This window comes from Pelophylax lessonae (genome assembly GCF_965119305.1).
Source record: "Pelophylax lessonae genome assembly, chromosome: 7".
Lineage (NCBI taxonomy): Eukaryota > Metazoa > Chordata > Amphibia > Anura > Ranidae > Pelophylax > Pelophylax lessonae.
The window spans coordinates 108,976,057-108,996,833 of record NC_138774.1 but is presented as its reverse complement, the minus strand read 5'-3'; the positions used below and the strand labels follow the sequence as shown (position 1 = coordinate 108,996,833).

The following is a 20,777-nucleotide window of genomic DNA, read 5'->3' as shown; positions in this document are numbered from 1 at the left end:
ATGCTGCTTACTGCTCTACTGTGCCAAGCTGACCCAACACCACACACATTTTATGCTTCGATCCTGCATTTAATGGAAATGCTGGCTAAGAGGCATATTCCTAAGGACTGTTCATCAAACAGTAATCTTTGGCAAAATCAAGAGGAAGACATGAGTGTTAATAATACAAACAACAGGTCTGGAAGTTCTACAAACTATACTGTTGACGGTGCATCTTCATTGTTTGAAGTTGAAATCCTCATTCCAGTTACTATCATTTGCATTGCGTTATTTGTTTTGGGTGTGACAGGAAACCTGATAACAATTTTAGTATTCAAGCGGTACAAAGACATGCGATCTACGGTTAACATGTACCTTTCCAGTATGGCTGTCTCCGACATTCTTATTTTCCTTGGTCTGCCGTCAGACCTGTACAGGATTTGGAAGTACAAGCCATATATATTTGGGGACTTTATTTGCAAGTTTCTGATCTATCTGAGCGAGACATGTACACACAGTACTATTCTTCACATCACCACCGTGAGTGTGGAACGCTATCTGGCAATTTGTTATCCATTGAAGGCCAAGATTATGATCACTAAAAAGAGGGTAAAAATCATTATTGGTATTTTGTGGTTCATTGCCTTGGTAACTTCAGGACCAGTTTTTTTTCTGTTTGGTGTAGAACACCCTCTTGGAACTCAGCCTACCAAAAATATGGAATGCAGGCACTTGGAAAGCTCCACCCAAAGTGGTCTTCTGCGGATTGCCACTTGGGTATCCACCATATACTTTTTCATACCCACTCTCTTTCTCATGCTGCTTTATGGACTTATTTGTAAGAAGCTTTGGAGGAACACACATGGCCTTCAGGGGCCAAGTGCCACAAACCGAGGGAAACACCATAAACAAACGGTTAAAATGCTGGGTAAGTTGTTGTACATCTGTAAGATTTTTCACAATAAAGAAACATTGGGGTTTATTTACTAAAACTGGGGAGTGCAAATTCAGGCTCGCTTCTGCATAGAAACCAATCAACTTTTAACCCTAGCTTGTTCAATTAGGCTTTGGCAATAAAACCTGGAATCTGATTGTTTTGTTTGCAAAAGTGAGCCTGATTTTTTACTCTCCAGCTTTAGTAAATAAACTCCATTATGTCCATCCATAAACGTTGTTTTGCCAGCAACAGGAATGCTGCAAACCGAGGATGTTTTCAATGCGAAAGCACTGTGCCTATCATAAAACATGTCGGAATAGACCCTGTTCTTGCTGGCTATTTTAATAAGGGAAGAATACTATTTTGTATATCGGTGTGGCATTCCAGTTGGTGGCACAGTTGATTGCTTTAGTGGAGATGAGCCAAGCCAGCACCTTAGATGTGATTATGGAGTGTGGAGCCTGGCCTCACCTGGAGTGTCATGTGAAAAATATGATGTTGTTCTTTAAGTGTTTGAAGAAAAAGTTGGCCAGGTAATCAATAGCAGTCACATTAAAATTGTCATTTTTCATCAGATACTATGGTTCACACATTTACGTTTATTTTTCTCCTTTATGAGAGATATCCATAACCCAGACTCCAAAAACTCATAAAAAAAATCTTAAAAATCATTTTTTCTCTACCAAACTCCGAAAAAGGTTCTGTGCTTAAGGGTCCATGCACATTGGGCTTAAAAAAAACACCAGTTCCTTTCACAGGAAAAAAACGCTTATATAGAATTTTTCTGTACAGGCTTTTAGAAGCATTTTTTTTCTGCTAGAAAACTCTTTTCAAAAACTCAAACCAGAAGGTTTTTTTTTCTGCTTCTAAAAGCTGAACTTAAAATATGCCTCTAATCATCTTAATGTGCATGGACACATAGAATAACACTGAGCTGCTTCTACAGGCAAAATGCCCAGTGTGCATGGACCCTAAATGTAGTCAACATTACTAAAGGTCCAGTCCGATGAAAAAATGTATTTTAGTTGTAAGTGGAGTCTGGTGATTTGAATAAGAAATATATTGTCAAAAGTTTGTGAAGACCTTAACCATCACATCCACCCATATGACCAGAAGTAAAGGAACACCCTTCCAAATGATTGCATTGAGATGTTTCCAGTGAAAGCTAATGGTATTGCTACTGCATACTGAAATATTAAGACATGTGCACTTAAAACTTTAAAGCAGCAGTTTGGGGAAGGCCCTCTGTTCAGTCATCACTCTGCTCTTGTTCACAAAACCAGGTCTATAAAAGACATAGTTCAATATGTTTGATGTGAAAGAACTCAAGTGACCAGCACAGAGTGTTAACCTCAATCCTATAAAGTGCCGATTTGTGAACCAATCTTGTCCAACAATAGCACCTGCACAACAATAGCTGTTCTGGTTGAATTCCTACAAACTCCAAAATCTTGTGAAAAGTTTTTCTAAGAGAACAGAGTGTTATATAGATGCAAAGGGTGGGGAGTTATTCCATTTTAATGCTTGCGGTTTTGAAATTAGGTCTTCTACAAGGTATTAGGTGTTATGGTCAGATTTCCACAAACGTTTGACCATATAGTATAAAGTGTAAACAAAAATCAGTAATGGATAGCGAGACCCGTAATATTCGCCACAGCAGCTGTGCGAACACAGGAACACTGTTACAGAGATCTCACCGGAGATAGAGGTAGACCATAGAGATCAAAGAAATTGTCAGGTGGTTTAACTTCCCAGCATCTACCAAAAGCAAATAATTGAAAGCATGTGCTACTTCAAAAAAACTGATTACCTCCTGCTGTAGATTACATTATATCCAGTACCCCTTGACATTTATTAGTTGTATCTTTTTTGTACAAATGTTTTTCCAAATAATCCCTTATATTTATAAGTAGAAAGATATACCTAGTGCTGTTTTTCATTATTTACTAGTCAAACTTTAAACTATTGAATTTATTTGGTCAAAGTACCACTAAACCCATTAGGGTACACATAGGGGAAGATTTACAAAAACTGTTGCACAGAGAATCTGGTGCAGCTGTCCATAGTAACCAATCAGCTTCTAACTTCAGCTTGTTCAAATAAAAACTTTGATAATAAAACCTGGAAGCTGATTGATTACTATGCATAGCTGCACCAGATTCTGTGTTCACCAGTTTTAGTAAATGTCCCCCATTGAGAGATTGTTTCCTAATTCATAATATTGTAGGCACATACAGGTTTAACATACTTTTGAAAAGGTACTACAGTAAACCCCCCTCCATTGCGGGGGTTACGTTCCGGACCCAGCCGCGAAAAGTGAAAATCCGCGACATAGAAAAACCCTATTAAAATACACTGTAGGTATGTTTTTTTTACTTTCACTGTACTTTTAAAAGCATTTTAAGGTCTTCAAACACACTTTTAAAACAATAGAAACTCATTTAAACACATAAAAGATACTGAGAGACATAGCAAGAGCTATGGAAAACACAAAAATATTTACTTTTTAATGATTTATATAGTAAAATAACATTACAGAACAAACCGCAATATACAGGGACCGCAAAAACTGAACCGCGAAGGAGCGGGGGTTAACTGTATTAAAGAAAACCTGTCCAGGTAGAAATATGGAAGGAGCTACTGCTAATGTATAATTTATCATTTAGGGCTCCTTCGTACATAACGGGTGCGTTGATCTCCATTGATCAATGTCAGCTCAATGCAAGGGCACTGAGAAAACATTTGTTTTCAATGTGCCCTGTTCTTTGTTATTCCAAGTTCTTTGGTGTTGAGTTGTACAAAATGTATATCTGCACTTTTATGTAACCCAATGCACAAAAAAGCATTACAATGCTCGGCAGCGCATTGCAAAGTGTTGTCGTACATGGAGTTAAATTACGCGTTTTTTTTGTTAACTTGAAATAACAAACATAAACGCTGCGATGTGTTGTAATACACCTCATGCGGACCATAATTTGCGTTCATTGATGTAAACAAGTCCTTAAACTTATGTGAATGGGCAGCAGTATAGTAACCGCTTCTTGACATTAACAAACAGATGGGAAATAGGGGAAACACTCATCTGGCAATGTGCTTTAAAACAAGCTTATCCTTTATAAGGCTAAGTTCCCATCTAGCCTTATAGTGTGTTCTGAGTTTGCGTGGCCACAGCAGCCCATGCATTTGAATGGGCTGCGGTAGCTGCAGGAAACACAGGAAAAAGGTCCCTGCACCTTTTCAAGAGCTCCTCTGCACTGAAATAATGGCACTCCCACATGTCCACTAAAGAGCAGCGTGATTTGCCTGCAGGTGCGGGAACAAGTGTGATTTACACAAAGTTTTCACATAAATGTGAACCTCTCCTAAAAATCCCTTTTAGTATTTCCTATTATCATTCCATGCAACACAGTCTCACACTGCCACATTTTTCTGTCCTGGCTTTAATGGGAAAACAGCTAAACACAAACCGTAAAGCTAAACTCAAGGGAAAACAAAAAATTGCCTTGCAGCGAAGCTTCCCTCACACCTGAAGGGATAAATGCTTAATTATTCCTAGGGTAGCAGTAAAAAGGACTTTTACTGAATCTTTATTTAGATGGGCTGCCGCAGTCTCTTCTCTCTTCTCTACAGTATGATAACAATCACTGGTGAAGTTACTGTTAGAAAGAAAGACATTTCATGGTTTCGTCCAACAAACAGGTCATGATTTTGGCTTCTGTTCAAATGTAGAGAACATACTGTAGCCAGATAATCAAAAGCTTTCACAGCAGAATGTGCTCTGATAGGAGTGTGAGTTTGCTTTTATTTTGTTGAAACTGGTCTATTGCTATGCAAAAAAAGTTTTAATAAGCAGATATTTATATTAATAAATGATTTCAAAGGATATAAAATCCACATTGTGTGAGCCAAATACATTTGCATACCTTGATGATACCTTGTAAAAGTAGCAGTGGCATCAAGGATTTATAGTACATACCTGGAACAGAGCTGTGGGTGAGACCTTTCATTACATGCTGTTCAAAAAAATCTACAGGGGGGTGGAATACAAGACCATTCAGCCTGAGCAAAGGGAGTTAGCAGCAGTGACTATTTATTGTTTATACAGGAAACTGCTTTATATAGGTAATTTGTACGAGTTGTTTTATGCTGGATTATTGCCCAGATCTGGAAGAAATACATCTATATTCAAGTAAGAAATTACATGCTTCTTGTACTTAAGCAATATTTAGCCCCATTTCAGCTTTGTTATAGCTAATTTTAGAGCTGTGAGAAAAATGTAAAGCCTCTTAGGAATTTCCTGGAGTTCAGGTTTCATTTTTTGCTTTAGGGTATACCACACAATGATTAAAGCATTAAATAGTCTATTTCAAAAGCAGAGGTATCTTGGTTCTGCAACCATAATACAGTGCACCAATTTATACTAGATGTAGACCATCTGAGACCCCCACTTTGTTGTCATATAGACCTAGCACCTTCTCACTTCTAAGGCAGATAAGAAGTGGGAAGAATTGTTCAAGATGCCCCAACATTGCTCGTGGTTTGGGTTATTAGTCTATATTTATATAGAGAATAAATGTATGTGCATGGACAGCAATTGAATCGAAGGCCAAAAATTGTTCTTTCACATGAGTCCATTTTTGACTGTCTATCGTTGGTCCTAGGAAACTTTATTTGCGAGAGAAACAGTGCAAACACCAAAACAAATGAAATGCCACCCTCTTTGTTATGATTGGGAAAATTGACAGAATCTCATGTATACTGAGGCAGTGAGTATATAAATGAAACTATATATTAGGCCAAAACTTAGAGAAGTGAGCAAATCTCTCGAAAGTGAGCCAAATCAAGCCTTAAGTCAGTATTTACCAGGACAGATGTTTCCGCCAAAAGATTTCCCCTTCATTTCTGTTTAGATGGCAATTCAACATTTCCTTCATGTTCAGTCCGATTAACAGTGGTCCCCAGAATAAACATGGAAGGAATTTCCCTACAAGGAATACAAACAAAAATTAAAACCTAACAGGGGGTTCATAGCCTTTCTTATTATTTAAAACTAAGAAAAAGATGTGCTTTTAGCGTACTTTAAACCAGTCGTTTCAACCAGGGTTCCTCCAGAGATTGCGAGGGGTTCCTTGAGCTGTGGCTGATTGACCTACCATTTAAAAGTTCATGCATAGTCCCAGGGCCAATGTCACTTGGTATAGCCAGCGGCACAACACTAATGATCTTTTAACTATCTGTAAGCTTGGCATCCTTTCAAAAGATCACCAGTTAAGGGGCATTTTCCTCCACTGAAATGGTTTTGGTAAGGGTTCCACGGTACCTAAAAACTATTTAAGGGGTTCCTCTGGGATAAATGGGTTGAGACATCTGATCTAAATTAACAGCATATTTCGATTGTCTTAGAAACTCCATTTTTTTTTTTCAGGTCTCTTCAGTTCTCAAGAACATATTGGTTATTTTACTTAAATATGTACCAACTGATTAGAACTATTTCACTATTTCCTTTCATTGATTTAGGGCAGTGATGGCGAACCTTGGCACTCCAGATGTTTTGGAACTATATTTCCCATGATGCTCATGCAGTATAGTTGAGCATGATGGGAAATGTAGTTTAAAAACATCTGGGGTGCCAAGGTTTGCCATCACTGATTTAGGGTTTCTTAATGTTATGCAAACAATACCCTCAAAACAAAGAGTCGTGTCTGTTATTTGGACATTGTTAAATCTTGGGGATCAGAAAACCAACCAATAAAGTTTTATTTTGGTTTCTTACAGCTTTCGTCGTTCTCTCCTTTGTGCTGTGCTGGCTTCCTTTCCACATTGGTCGTCTCTTGTTTGCCTGGACAGGAATGGGAGAGTTCATGTTTTTTCAGTTTACACAATACTTTAACCTTATATCTATGGTTCTTTTCTACCTGAGCGCCTCCATCAATCCAATGTTGTACAACATTATGTCACAGAAATACAGGACTGCCATGAGCAAGATCTTGAAACCAAGACAAAACTCACAGCTTAGGAACAGCACACGGAGTGAGCAGGCATCTCTGGAAAGGACAGAGATCACTTCTTTCAAGTAATTTCCTCAATCTGTAATAAAAAATATAGATAAATATATTACTGCTGGTCACGAAAATCTCATATACAGTAATCTGTAATAAGAGCTGTTTTCGATTAAAATATTACTTGGTAATCTTGCCATGAAGGTTCATTTTCAGGCACATCTAGTTATAGGGTGACAACTGTCTCCCAACTGTGCCTCCCTGGTTGTGATTAGAAGCAGCCTTGCTGACACATATTGTGCATACATAGTCCACTGATGATGTGCTGTGCCATCATTAGGAAACCAGTCTAGTGCAATGATGTGCAGTAGTGCCTTAAAGCGGCTAAAAAGAAAAGAGCTAAAAAATTTTTTAGAAAAAAAAAAAAAACTTCTACTTCAAGTTTCTATAAGATTGATTAAACATGATTGTATTTTTGACTAAATGTATAACTTAAAACTTAATTTTTCATCTGCTTTTTTATGACAGAAATGTAAAACCCCTTCTTCCCAAAGTGGAATTTTAATCAAAATTTATTTTGAATTTTTGGGGGGTGCGAGCAAAGGATACAATTTTGTCTGGTTTTACTTCTGGGGAGATTTCTTCTGCCTTTATGGCTCAGGGGTGGGGGGAGGGGGGTAAGGGACAATTTTAAAGTGGTTGTAAAGGCTGAAGGTTTTTTTTTACCTTCCTGCATTCTATGCAGAAAGGTAAAAAACCTTCAGTGTGCAGCTTCCCCCTCAGTCCCCCCTAAAAGTTACCTAAGCCCAATCCAGCAATGTGCATGAGACTCAAGGCTCTCCTGGGTCTCTCCCTCCTGATCTGATTGGCTAAGATGCAGTAGCAGGAGCCTTTTTCTCCCACTGCTGTCATTTATAGCCAGTGAGGGGAGCGTGGAGGGGGGGGAGGGAGGGCTAAGCTGTGCTGTCTGTGTCTTATGGACGCAGACAGCCAGCTCAGGAGCAAGCACACACTAGTGCCCCCACAGCAAGCTGCTTGCTATGGGCCACTTGACAAGGGGGAGGGGCCCAGAGCACCGGCGGAGGACCCAAGAAGAGGGGGATCGGGATTGCTCTGTTCAAAACCACTGCACAGAGCAGGTAAGTATGACATGTTTGTTATTATTTTTTTTTTTTTTTTTTTTAATAAAATGGTTTCCTTTACAATGACTAAGTACACAGATGGTGAAAATAAAGCCACAGTTAAACTTACCAGTGACTATTTCAGTGACACTTGACATAAGTAGTAAAGATACGGTGGAACCAGGTACAGTATATGAGCACAGAGATATAAAACATAGGCAGGAGGCCTAAACTGAAAAGGAAAGTGTATGACATATCAGAAGAAACCTGAGTACACAGCTAAAATATACTGGAAATGGCCTCTCACTAACTTCATATGAAATGACACAGGACTGACTCTACAAAAAAATATAATAAATATATCCAATGTCAATCCAATAATAACTAAATATTAGTAAAGCCTTGGGAAACTAAGGACGTACTGTACATAAGCCCCCTTACCTTGTGCGGCTCAACATCAAAAGAATAAATAAGGAATTTAATGATCCATCTATTTGGCTCTGTGACCCATATGCAAAAAAACTTAAAGTGCCACTTAAAGCACTACAAAGCCTCCAACTGCAGTCCAAAGCGCAAAACAGGTCCCAGCATTCCATACAAGCTCATCCAGGCTAGAAGAAACAAATCAGAAGACATAAGGTGGAAAGGCCATATACCGGAGCCCAGTAACTATACAGAAAGGTGAAGATATAGCTTCAGTCTAAGCTCCTCCATACTACACTCCTCTGACATATTAGACCCCACACCCACAGGGTTTAATCATAGAGTTGTGAGGGTAACCAAGATAGCAAGCTTTTATACAACATCATATGCATAAAAAGATAGTGACACACAGACATGCAAACAGAAATAGCTGGTCTGGAGCCAAAACAAGGCATGGGTGTTAAAGAAGAGACCCAGCATTAAAACAAATATACACTGTAACCAAAAGTGAAAATAGAACTATCCACATTATTCATTATTTCTATTTTCCATTTATGTGGCTGATGATGTATAAAAATCTGAAGCCATATCTTAACCTTTCTATATAAGTGGCCGGGCTCCAGTGTGCTGCATTTAAGCCTGCTATCTTCTGACTTGCATCTATTTGGCTTGGTTTACTTACAGGTGTGAGCATATTAGCTGAAATTCTTTTACCTTGCAAGAACATAAATGTGCTGACTTACAGTATTTCACAAAAGTGAGTACATCCCTCACATTTATGACTCTGACAACAAGGAGGCAATCAAAATAGTGAAGCACTGGGGAAAAAGGAGGAGCAGCCTTAAATGGCCACCTGGCAATTGACCATAGGTGTAACTGATCATTACAGCCTGCTGGCTTCTGAAAGACACCTACTGGTGGACACTGGAACTGCAGCAATTAGCCCAGAGCCCCACAGTGCCACCAGCAGGTGAAATCAATCCTAACAGTTAGTTTGTATAGGTGCGTTTAATGTGTGTTTCCATATGTTTGCGTGTAAATATAGAAATGTATGCTTTTTTGTGGTCGTGTGTGTGCATATACACAAGCATATTTATTGTTATATCTTGCAATTTTATTACGCCCTCTGGTGGTTGTTTCTCTTATATACCTCTAAAATATTTTTAGATTATTTTATATCCCTTACAACACCATACGTTTGATCTTTTTACTTGGTTATTGATTTTTTACCTCCGCATCTTTTATCTATTTACTTATTTCTCAATCATATTTATGTTTTAACATTGTATATTCAAACATCTTATATTTATTTGCACTTTATAAAATAAGCAGCGCCATCACCTTCCATTTTATTTATCTATCTTTATAGCCTTTGGCTATAGTTTAAGGGAGGCTGCAGCTTATTTGTGCACATACTTTATCAATCCCTTGACATCCTTAGCGCGGATTTATTTAGTTACGTGTGTGTGCATATGTGTGTTTATTGTGTATGTGTGCTAGGGCCATGTCACATTAGTAAAATATGGTAAAATATAAACAGGAGGGGTTAATGAATAAACTATTACTCTACTATGGACACTATTCTGTACTCCTCCTCCTGGACCTTTCTGCTGCCTTTGATACGGTTGACCATCCCTTCCTCCTCAAAAAACGGCCGCCATTTTCTTTTACATTGTTTAGAACTTTGACCCACGACACATCCATTAGGTGATACAGGACAGCCAATTGAGACACTTCGGCACATGGACATACCCCCTACCTTATAAATAGACCTGATCTGGCTGCCATTTTACATTCTGTCTTCTGTCAGTGTAGGGAGAGGTTTGCTGTGTGGAGAAGAGATAGATTGTCAGTGACACAAATAGCTTGGTAATAGGTCCACAAAAGTCCTTTTAAGGACTGGTATAGATGTACTATTGTTTGGTGTGCAGTATATAGGGGTGTAATACACTTATAATATACTTTCTAATATAGAAAGCATATTATAGTGTATTTGGGTACTGCAGAAATGTTTCCTCTTTCGCTGCGTTAACTCTGCTACACACAGTGACAAAAGTTACTAGAAAATATTTTTCATAACTGGTGTGATAGACCAGTGGCCCCCCCCAAAACGACAGATAGAAGCGGGGTGTTAAATACCTTCGTCCACATATACTGCGCTTCTCTAGAGACTTTTGTCACAGGGTCATCAAAAAAATGACAGGCAGAGGAAGAGGCAGGCCCTTCCGCAGGGGTGGTAGGGGTAGGGCAGGAGCACCAGGCCAGAGCCAAAGTGGGAAGTTGCAGAAGGTGCGTTCGATTACGTCAAAGGACGCACCAGACTTGGTTGAGTGACTCACTCAGCCTTCCACTTCTGCACCCTCCTCATCCTCTCTATCTGCACCCTCTTCACTCTCTGCTGTGTGCACCCCCAAAGACACCACCACCACCATATACCCTCCGCTTGAATCACAGGAATTATTTTCCGATCCATCACAAGACATTTGTGATGCGCAGCCATTCTTGGCATCGGATCAGGAAGAGGAGGTAGCAACAGCCGCCACTCAGCAGTCTGACGACAGCACCCAGATCAGCTCAAGGAGGTAGGTCCCCGTTGTTGCTGCCTACTCCGAGATCTCAAATGTTAGTGTTGGGGAAGGTGACGTAGATGATGACGTGTCTTTGGACTTCACGTGGGTGCCCACAAGAGAGGAAGAGGAGGGGAGTTCAGAGAGATGGACCAGCAGATAGGAAGGAGAAGCAGGCCGAACTTACATTGCACAGGAGGGACAAACCAGACTGGTAATTTATCAGGAGCGAGCCATCAACCATTTACGGTCACATCTGGCGCTCCCAGGATGCCGGCACATGGCTCCACAGTGTGGGCTTTTTTTTTTTTTTTTTTAATAAATTTATTTATTATTTTCAAAAAAAGAAGAGAACATACAAATCCATATTATACAGTAAAAAAACTTCCAATTTCCAATATTATAAATTTCTCCCTTCCCTTTATTTTCCCCCCTATTAAACCCACCCCCCGCCCTTATCTATATTGGTTTTACTTTCTTTTTTTCTCCACTCCATTTGGTGTATTCTCTTGTTGTCTTAAACTCTCTCCAATTTTCCCATTTATCACCCCACTCCTCAGCCTCATCTTCCTCCCAATCTCTCAGATATTCTAATGTTCTTATTCTCTCAACTCTTTGTACCCAGTCCCCCGTAGTTGGGGCCTCTTCCTTTTGCCAGAATAACGGGATTAGTCCTTTTGCTGCATTCATCAGATGGGGTTATTAATGTTGTTTTATATTGTCTGACGGAATTTTTGATACCGTGAAATAGGCAATACCAAGGATCTTCTGGAATTTCTATTTTCGTGATTTTTTTAATTAGGCCCAGGATTTCCTTCCAGTACTTTTTAATTTTTGGGCAGTCCCACCATGAGTGCGCACCATTGTGCCTGTTTCTAAGCAACCCCTCCAACGTTTTTTTTATTTTTCTTTTTGATAGATATGTACTTTTTCGGGGGTAATGTACCATCTTGCAATGCATTTGTAATTCATTTCAACTGTGTTTGTATCTACTGTGGAACTGTGTATTAATTTTAGGCTTTTTCCAAGTGAAAATCTCTATTTCGTGTGCCCAAATCCCTCTCCCATTTGTCGATGAACGGCGGGACCACCGGTCCTGTCAAGTCCACCAGGATTTTATATATGTTTGATATTTTGTTTTCATATTTCTCTGAGGAGCAGATCCGCTCAAAAGGGAGCAGATCTTCTCCCCTTCTCAGCGGTCTTGGCAGAGAAGTCACGTGCCTCAACTGGCAATATCACCATTCATCGAGTTTCCAATCTTTTCTTTTTTGTTTTAATACTTCATATGTGTATATTTGGTCATCATTATCCATAATATCCCTCAAACGTGCATCCTCGTCTCCTATCCACTTTCCTCCCATTTTTTCTTGTCCTGGTGGAAAATAATTAGTGTCCTTTAAGGGAATTAACGGTGAATTGTATTGCCATTTATTTCTTCTGTGAGTTAAATCCCAGATTTTAAGTGCATGAGTTGTGATCGGATGTGCCTTGAAATTCAAATTCCTATATTGTGCAGGTATCCATATGATTTTTGCTAAGTGAGTGTGACTCATTGTGCATTCTATTTTTACCCAACTTTTCTTGCTCCCCGTTTTCCCCCATTCTATCACACGTGAAAGAATAGTTGCATCATAATATTTTTTGAAGTCTGGTACAGCTAAGCCCCCTTGATTTTTGGCCTTAATTAATACTGCATGTTGTATTCTAGGTTTACCTCTTTTCCAGATAAATCTAGATATTAAAGATTTCAGAGTTCTGAAATATATCTGAGGGATGGAAATAGGTAACATTTGAAATTTATAGGTTATTTTTGGTAGGATTGCCATTTTTATTATGTTAATTCTCCATATCCATGATAGTGGCTTATGTGATATCCTGTTAAGTTCTTTTTTAATTTCATTCAATAACGGGATGTAATTTTCTTTATATAATCCTTGAGGTTTTTTTGTTAGGGTGATTCCTAAGTATTTTAATCGTAGTTTTTTCCAGGTGAAGGGGAATTCCAGTTTTAATTTTTCTTCTTCTTGTTTTTTTATATTAATGTTTAATATCTCTGATTTAATAGGGTTAATTTTTATGTTAGATAATTTTCCATATTTTTTCAAACTTTCTAATATGTTTGGTAGGGTTATCCTCGGTCTGGAGATGTACAGCAACAGATCGTCCGCAAATGCGGCAATCTTATGTTCTACATCCCCCATCTCTACTCCTTTCACATCTGGGTTATTCCTAACTGTCTCTAATAAGGGTTCCAATGATAGAACAAACAATAACGGGGACAACGGGCATCCCTGCCTTGTTCTGTTAGACATCCCAAATGGCTCAGAGTGGACCCCATTTACTTTCACCCTGGCAGTGGGTTGGCCATAGAGTGTTTTTATCCATGCCATCATTTTTCTTGCAATTCCCAATTCCTCCAGGGTGCTCATCATAAAATCCCAGCTGACTCTGTCGAATGCTTTTTCAGCATCTATCGGCAGGATCAGTGCTTGGGATCCACTCTTAGCCATCTGTTGCATCAACAGAATTGTTCTTACACCGTTATCTCGGCCCTGTCTCCCGGGTATAAATCCCACCTGATCCCTATGGACCCATTCTTCCATCAAATTCCTCATTCTGGTTTCCAATACTTTTGCGAAGAGTTTTGTATCGATATTTAAAAGCGAGATGGGTCTATAGCTTGAGCATACGGTTGCATCTTTTCCCTCTTTCAGGATTACCGTAATTGATGCTAAAAAGGCATCCTTGCTCATCCCATATTCTTGCCCTAAGCCGTTAAAATAATCTTTTAATTTGGGTATTAACAGGTCTTTATGTCTTTTATAATAATTTACCGTGAACCGTTTGGTCCAGGGCTCTTCCCTGAAGGTGTAGTTTTAAGGGCTATACTTATTTTTTCTTCTGTGATTTGAGCTTCTAGTTGATCTAATTTATCTTGTTGTATTTTAGGTAGCTTCGCCTCTTTCAGATATTGTTTAATTTTTTCCATTTTAGCCGGGTCCTTCTCTCCTCCTGTTTCTTTAATATTATAGTTTCCCATAGTACTCCTAAAATACTTTTGCTATATCGGTCGTTGAATATACCGTTTCCCCCTTGGTGTCTTTCATTTTCTCTATATAATTTATCGCTTTCTTTTTTTTTAATAATATTCGCAAGTTTCTTCCCAATCTTGTTATTTCCTTGGTAGTTTTCTTTGGTTACTTTCCTGGTCTCTTGTCTAATTTCTTGTTCTATTAATTCTTTTAGTTCTTCTCTTTTTATAACTAACTGGTGTTGGGTCTAGTCCGACTGGATATATTTATGGCTTTGTTCTAAACCATAAATCTCTTTTATTAGTTTTTCTTTATGTTCTAATCTCTCTCTTTTTTTCTTCTTGACCCTTTAGAGATTAAGATCCCCCTCATGTATGCTTTTTGCGCCTCCCAAAGCATATTTTTTGAAGTGTCATCATTTTCATTAGTATGGTAATATAATTCTAGTTCTTTTTGAATTTCATCTCCCCATTTTTTTCCCTGAGTAGTTCCTCATTTAATCTCCAGGTATTTGTTTTTAATAATCCCTCTGATATTTTCAGTTTTATCTTGACGGGGGCATGATATGACCAGGTTTTAATCCCTATTTTAGCCTCTGTCACTAGTTCTATCCCTCTATGGTCTATCATGATGTAATCAATCCTTGAGTGTGTTTTATGTACAGAGGAGTAGAACGTATAATCACGTTCTTTCGGATGTAGCACCCTCCAAGTATCCAATAATTGGCATTGGAATAGCTTCTTTTTGATCATTTTCAAATATGTTGCTCCACTTCTCTGTACAGCCGACGTGCTGTGAATTTCTGGGTCAAGACAAAAATTGAAATCACCCACTAATATCACTCTCTCTTTTCTAAATTATATTAGCTTATCTAAAATTTTCACAAGATATCGCATAGGCTTATCATTTGGGCAATACACGTTCACCAGAGTCACATCTTAAGAATGCAGTTTCCCTTTCAGAAAAAGGAATCTTCCCTCGTGGTCCACCATCCTCTCTTCTAAAACAAAGTGAGTCCCTCTGGCGAACCCAATAACCACTCCCCTTGATTTTTTTGTTATAGAGTCAGAGTAGTACCACGTGGAATGGTCCCTTGAGTACAATCTAATATTAAAGGAATGTAGGATGTGAGTTTCCTGTAGGAAAAGCAAATCAGCTCCCATGATTTTAATCTCTTTCAGGACCCTCTGTCTCTTCTCGGGGGAATTCAGTCCTCTTATGTTATATGTTACGTAACTAGTCTCTATCATTATTGATGGTTAAAAAGAGGCATTACATTCTTCCCCAGAGAACAGAGGGAGGCCCATCTTGCCTGAAAGAAAAAGAAGAGGAGTGGGAACATTGCGTTGTGGATTACTCTTCCCATTGAACTTTCCTCGTAAAATAATGGAGTGGATACATTAAAACTCACCTCACCCCGCCGTCCCTCTCTCCTCACCCTCCCTCCTCGCCGCCACCTTTTGGCGCACTGGTGGGTTACCGAGCCCCTTCCTTTTTGGGCCCTCCTGCCGATCTACTTTCTCCCTCCTTATATCGACTTTCCCCTGGGTGAGACTCTGCTCCTGGATGACCGCCCCCCCCCTCTCCAGGGGTCATGATATAAAAGAGTCGCCTAAATCCCCAGTGTCCCCTCCGGGTTTCCCAATCTTCTCCTGTTCCCATTTCCCATCTTCCACCCCCCTCCCGCCCAACCCCTATCCTGCCGCTTCATCTCTATAGGGTTTTCACAGTTTATTTTTTCTTAGTCTTCAGATGCCACCATGTGTCTGCTTCTTCACCTCTTTTATCCCTTATATTTGTCCATCCAGGTATTCCGGGTATTGGGATTTTCAGGTTTTCACAAAAGTCTTCAAGCTCTTCTGGGAATCTTAATTTTATTGTCTTCCCTTCTCTTCTAACCCCTAAACATGCCGGGTGTCCCCAGAAGTATTGAATAATGTGTTGTCTCAATATTTCAGTCATTGGTTTAAGTATCCGTTTCCTGGCCAGTGTCTCTTGTGGCAAGTCAGCATATATCTGTATCTCTGAATCTTTATATTTTAATAGGGGGCAGCATTTTAATTTCTCCCATATCTTTGCTCTTGTCTCAGATTTGTGAAATCTCACTATGGCATCTCTTGGAGGCTCTTTTGGTGCATTTTGTGGTTTCCTTATTCTGTGTGTTCTTTCAATTTCCAGTTTTGTTGTTATTTCGCTACCTAATAAGGGGTTAAAGATGTTTTCCAGCATAGCTTCCAAATTTTCTTCTTGGCCATTTTCTGGCAATCCACGGATTCTTAGGTTTATCCGTCTGTCCCTATTCTCTTGATCTTCTAATTTATAGAGTAGGTTCCTTTGTACCATTTGTGCTTTCTTCATTTCCTCTTTAAGTGTCATCAGATATTTTTCATGCTGTTCCGATTTTTCCTCTACTTCTTCCACTCTTTTTAGCATCTGACCAAAGTCACTGTGTAATATTGCCATTTCCTTTTTAATGGACAGTTCCAGATTTGAAAACATTTCTTTCATTTCTTCTTTAGTGGGCTGAAGATTTTTTTCCTTTCGCTCCTTCGCTCTTCCTGGATCAGGATTTTTATCCGTCTGTCCCTTGTCCATCTGTACACTTTCTTTTAACTGGTCAAGGCTACTTTCATCGCTTGTCTCTGTTGTTTTCTGGTTACGGGTTTTTAGATTGCTTTCATTAGTATGTTTTGGTTTTGTCGATGTCCGTTTCTCGCTATTTTCTGCCGTACTCTTAGCGGTCATATATTTTTTGATGGATGCTGGGCTTGCACTTAGTTTTGGTAATTTTCCTCCAGCGTCTTTAACAGATTTATTTTTCATTTTTCTGTTTGTTCTTTCTGCTTCCGTTGAGTTTAGGGTAGAACAGTACTTTATGTGTCTGTTTTAATACTGTGGGTTCAATACTTTGTCCTCCCCCCTTTTACCGCTATTTTATGCCCGCCGACCCTGAGAGTTTTCACTCTTGCAAGCTTTCCTGGAGGGAAATTAAATTCTATATACCCCCCCTCAGCTCTAACTGCAGTTTTCCGCCTAGAGGTTTTACTTAGATGTTACCAATATTGAACCAAGTGTCTTAAAAGAGCAGGTCTCAAGTCAATTTGTATTGATGTCAGTTTTCACTTTGTTTGTGGTTTTAAATGAAACCCAGGCTTCTTAAAAGCAGTATCTTCACCACCGCTTATCCTGCTTATTTACTGGTTTCACTGGTTTCTGACACACTGTTAATATAACCTTTTAAAATAGCCTCAGTTTTCTTCACACTGCCAAGCACAGCTCCATCAATTTATCAACGGTTCTTATTTATACTTTAAACCATAAAGTCATATGCATCAGTATCCATTTCAAAGATATTTTGCATCAATCATGTCACTGAATGGATATATAGTATGCAGCCTTTCTTCAGACCTTTCTAGTCTCAGGCGGACAGAGTTCGTATATATTTAAATCAATCAGGAGTTAGTTTGGAAAAGTGTGGTGGATTCTTTTCTTATCGGGGGGGGGGGGGGAGCATTTCCCCTCTCACCTTCCTAGCCTCCAGGGCTCGCCACACGTCTCTCGCCGACACTGGCTCCTGTTCTCTCGAGTGACCGCCGCTCCAGATACCTCCGAAGAGGACCATCCACGCTGGTCCGCGCTGATCCTCTGTGCAGTGGGCGTCGGGTTCACCCCCTGGACCTGTGGAGTCCTCTCTCCTCTCCCTCCAGGCTGCTTCAGCACATCTCCGGCGTCTCCTCTCAGCGAGCGGCAGGTTCCGCCACGGCTTCACAGCACCTGGTAGGGGAGACTCAGCGGCAGTCTAATGCAAAGGTCGGCGGGGTTTAGCCAGTGGATGGGATGGGAATAACATCCATGATGCTGAACGTTCCCGAGGGGAACCTATCTGGGATCAGGCTGCTCTCCTCTCTGGCACCATCAGCAGGCCCCTCGTGTGGGCTTTTTTTAACCTGTCCGCTGCTGACAATAGTGTTGCCATCTACAGCCTTTGCAGTCAATGCATAAGTCGCGGTAAGCCCAACACTCACCTAGGTATGACCGCCTTAAGAAGGCACCTGGACTCCCATCACTGAGCCCAGTGGGAGCAACGCCATCAGAACCCACAAAGCCACACTACAGGCTCTCACCGTCCAGCCTCTTCTTCTTCTCCTCTCTCCTCAAAATTGTCCTCCACTCCACCTTCCATCATGCTGTCCTCAAGTTTTTATGGAAAAAGGCAGGCTTCCGTGGCCCAAATGTTGGAGCGTAAAAAAATGATGATGCTGGATAACCCTCTTGCCCAACGGTTGACAGCTGTCTTGTCGGAACTGATAGTCCGCCAACTACTGCCATATAAACTGGTGGACTCGAAGGCCTTTAGAAAATTTGTGGCCATTGGAACACCACAATGGAAGGTCCCAGGAAGGAAATATATCTCGCAAAAGGGCATCCCAGAGCTATATGGCCATGTTCAGCGGCAAGTGAATGTATCTCTGGCACACGGTGTCGGTGCCAAGATACATCTGACCACAGACACGTGGTCTAGCAAACACGGGCAGGGAAGGTATATAACTTTTACTGCCCACTACTGCTCATTACTACTACTGCCAAATACTGCTGATCTACTGGAAAATGGCAGCGTCCAAGGCGAGCCATGGCGTCTACAGGACCCCCTGAGAGATCCAACGATAATCAGGCATAGGGGGACCCTGGCAGGGACCCCCACCAGGATTAACACCCCCCCAGCGGATTGCGTGATCAGCTGCATTGGCGCCCCCCGAGTGCCCCCATCGCCTGCTACAGCCCCTGCACCGTACCCCCCTATGAAATAGTAGGTAGGATGGCCTGAGGGGAGGAGCCTTGGATGGGGGATGTTCCCTAGGGACCCCACATACAAGGGGGGGACATGGGAAATAACCCGAGAGTCCAACCATCCCAGGGAGGGGCGCACGTCCACCTAGAGACCGCAAGAGATATGGGGGGACACTACTCACCATACCAATAATATTCAAGTAGGCGCCACTCCGGGCAGACCACCTCTCCAACCAGGGTGGGGTGCTGATGGCCAAGGGGTATGCTGCAACTCACGACAAAGCAGGTCGCGTGTGTGTGTCCCGACGAGGTGTTTCACTCGTGGGCCAGCCCCCGTCCAGTGGGGCTATGTCGTGGCGAGGCCTACACAGAGCTGCGACCTGCACTTGCTCACTAGCCAGACTGGGTGGCCATAAGGATCTAGAATATCTAGTCCTGCTGTTGGTTGTAGTTCTCTGAGGAACATAACTAGCTAAGAAAATAAAATTTAGACACAAGGTTCCCTATTTACATAAAAAAAACATGGTAGGACCGAAATCCCAGCAGGGAACTAGATCCTACTCCTGAACTAGGCAGAAAAAAACTGAATGCCTATAGCAGAGTGAGTGGGTGTATACCCCCAGGGACTGCCCCATAGGCATGGTAAAGAGCTGCGTCTATGAATGATAGAGAAATTAAATATTCAATGGGCTCAACCTGCCTCTTAGGAAATTCCTTGGGGTGTCTACTTTCCAAAAAGTGGTGGGGGGGTTGTACTGCCCTGCCATTTTAGCACTTTATGAAATGAGATAGGCAGTCAGAAAGTAAACGCTGTGCAGCAAAAACGCATAAATAGCATCACCCTCGGGAAACAGATATTTGTTCATAGTAACTAATACAGTGTAATACTGCTTAATTTAAGGGATAACCGCCCTCAGGTGAGTATAGTGACAACATGTGCCGATAAGTGGGCAACCACTGATCATCAGCCTTCACCCCCATGCAATGCGCACTCACCACCAACTGGATTTTAAACAGCGTTATGGGTGAAGTAGACACTGGTCAAACTGAAAACTCCTTCCCAGACTCTTCCAATCTCTGAGCAGTGCTCCATTCTTATGACCCAAAGTACCGTAAACAATAAACAAAAAGGTGCTTCATAGTGTCGCATTTATTGCAGTATTTGGACATAAATAAAACACCAGGATTAAGTCCAAACTCAGGAAAAACAACTAAAACAAATAAAATGTATGGCCGCTTAACTCACATCATATGCCGCCACCTGGTACAATGTTGGTGTGGCCTGACGTTCATGCTATATGTCCCTACCCCCCTGATAGCCCCCGCCCCCAGAATGCCCGGATAAGGGTCCATTACAGATTTTGGGGGGGATCCCAAGCCGGTTTTTTTTATTTTGGCGTGGGGTTCCCCTCAGTTTTTTCTTTTTTTTTAACCACCACTTTTTTAAAAAAATTTTTGTTCAGCTGTCAGTGGGGAAACCCATTGACTCATCAGTTGTTAAGGACAGGGCCGCTGGCTTCCTAGCCCCACTCCTTAACCAGCTTACAAAGCTTTGCCCAATCAGGGTGCAAAATGAACAGTCAAACAGGCAAATGTTCAGCCTGAACCAGTGCTTGGGCCGAATAGTTTGCCTATCCCTACTCTTCATCTGTCAGCTGGCCACACAGTGATCTCGAGACTGGCTGCTTATCCATCCTTTATTTGTGACTGTGTTGTGTGGGCTCTCTCGTGGACTATATGCGCTCTTTCAAATTTTTTTTTTGCGAGTACATAATAATGGTATTTTTGACTTACCGTGAAATCCATTTCTCTGATGTTCATTGAAGGACACAGCTCCTGATATTCATAAACATTGGGTTATATTGCCCCCCTACAGCAGTAGGACACTAGGCAGAAAAGAATTATGGCTACACCCATTGGCAGTCCCA

General features: G+C 40.8%; 1 protein-coding gene across 1 annotated transcript; it reads left to right on the top strand.

The window, feature by feature from the left end:
- On the top strand, positions 1-13,813 carry LOC309559812 (growth hormone secretagogue receptor type 1-like; the record flags this gene model as incomplete). Its single annotated transcript, XM_082263249.1, has 3 exons — positions 1-907; positions 6,692-6,989; positions 13,744-13,813. The coding sequence occupies 3 exons, from the start codon at positions 1-3 to the stop codon at positions 13,811-13,813; spliced, it is 1,275 nt and encodes a 424-aa protein (XP_082119375.1).
- Between the last annotated feature and the right edge of the window lie 6,964 nt (positions 13,814-20,777).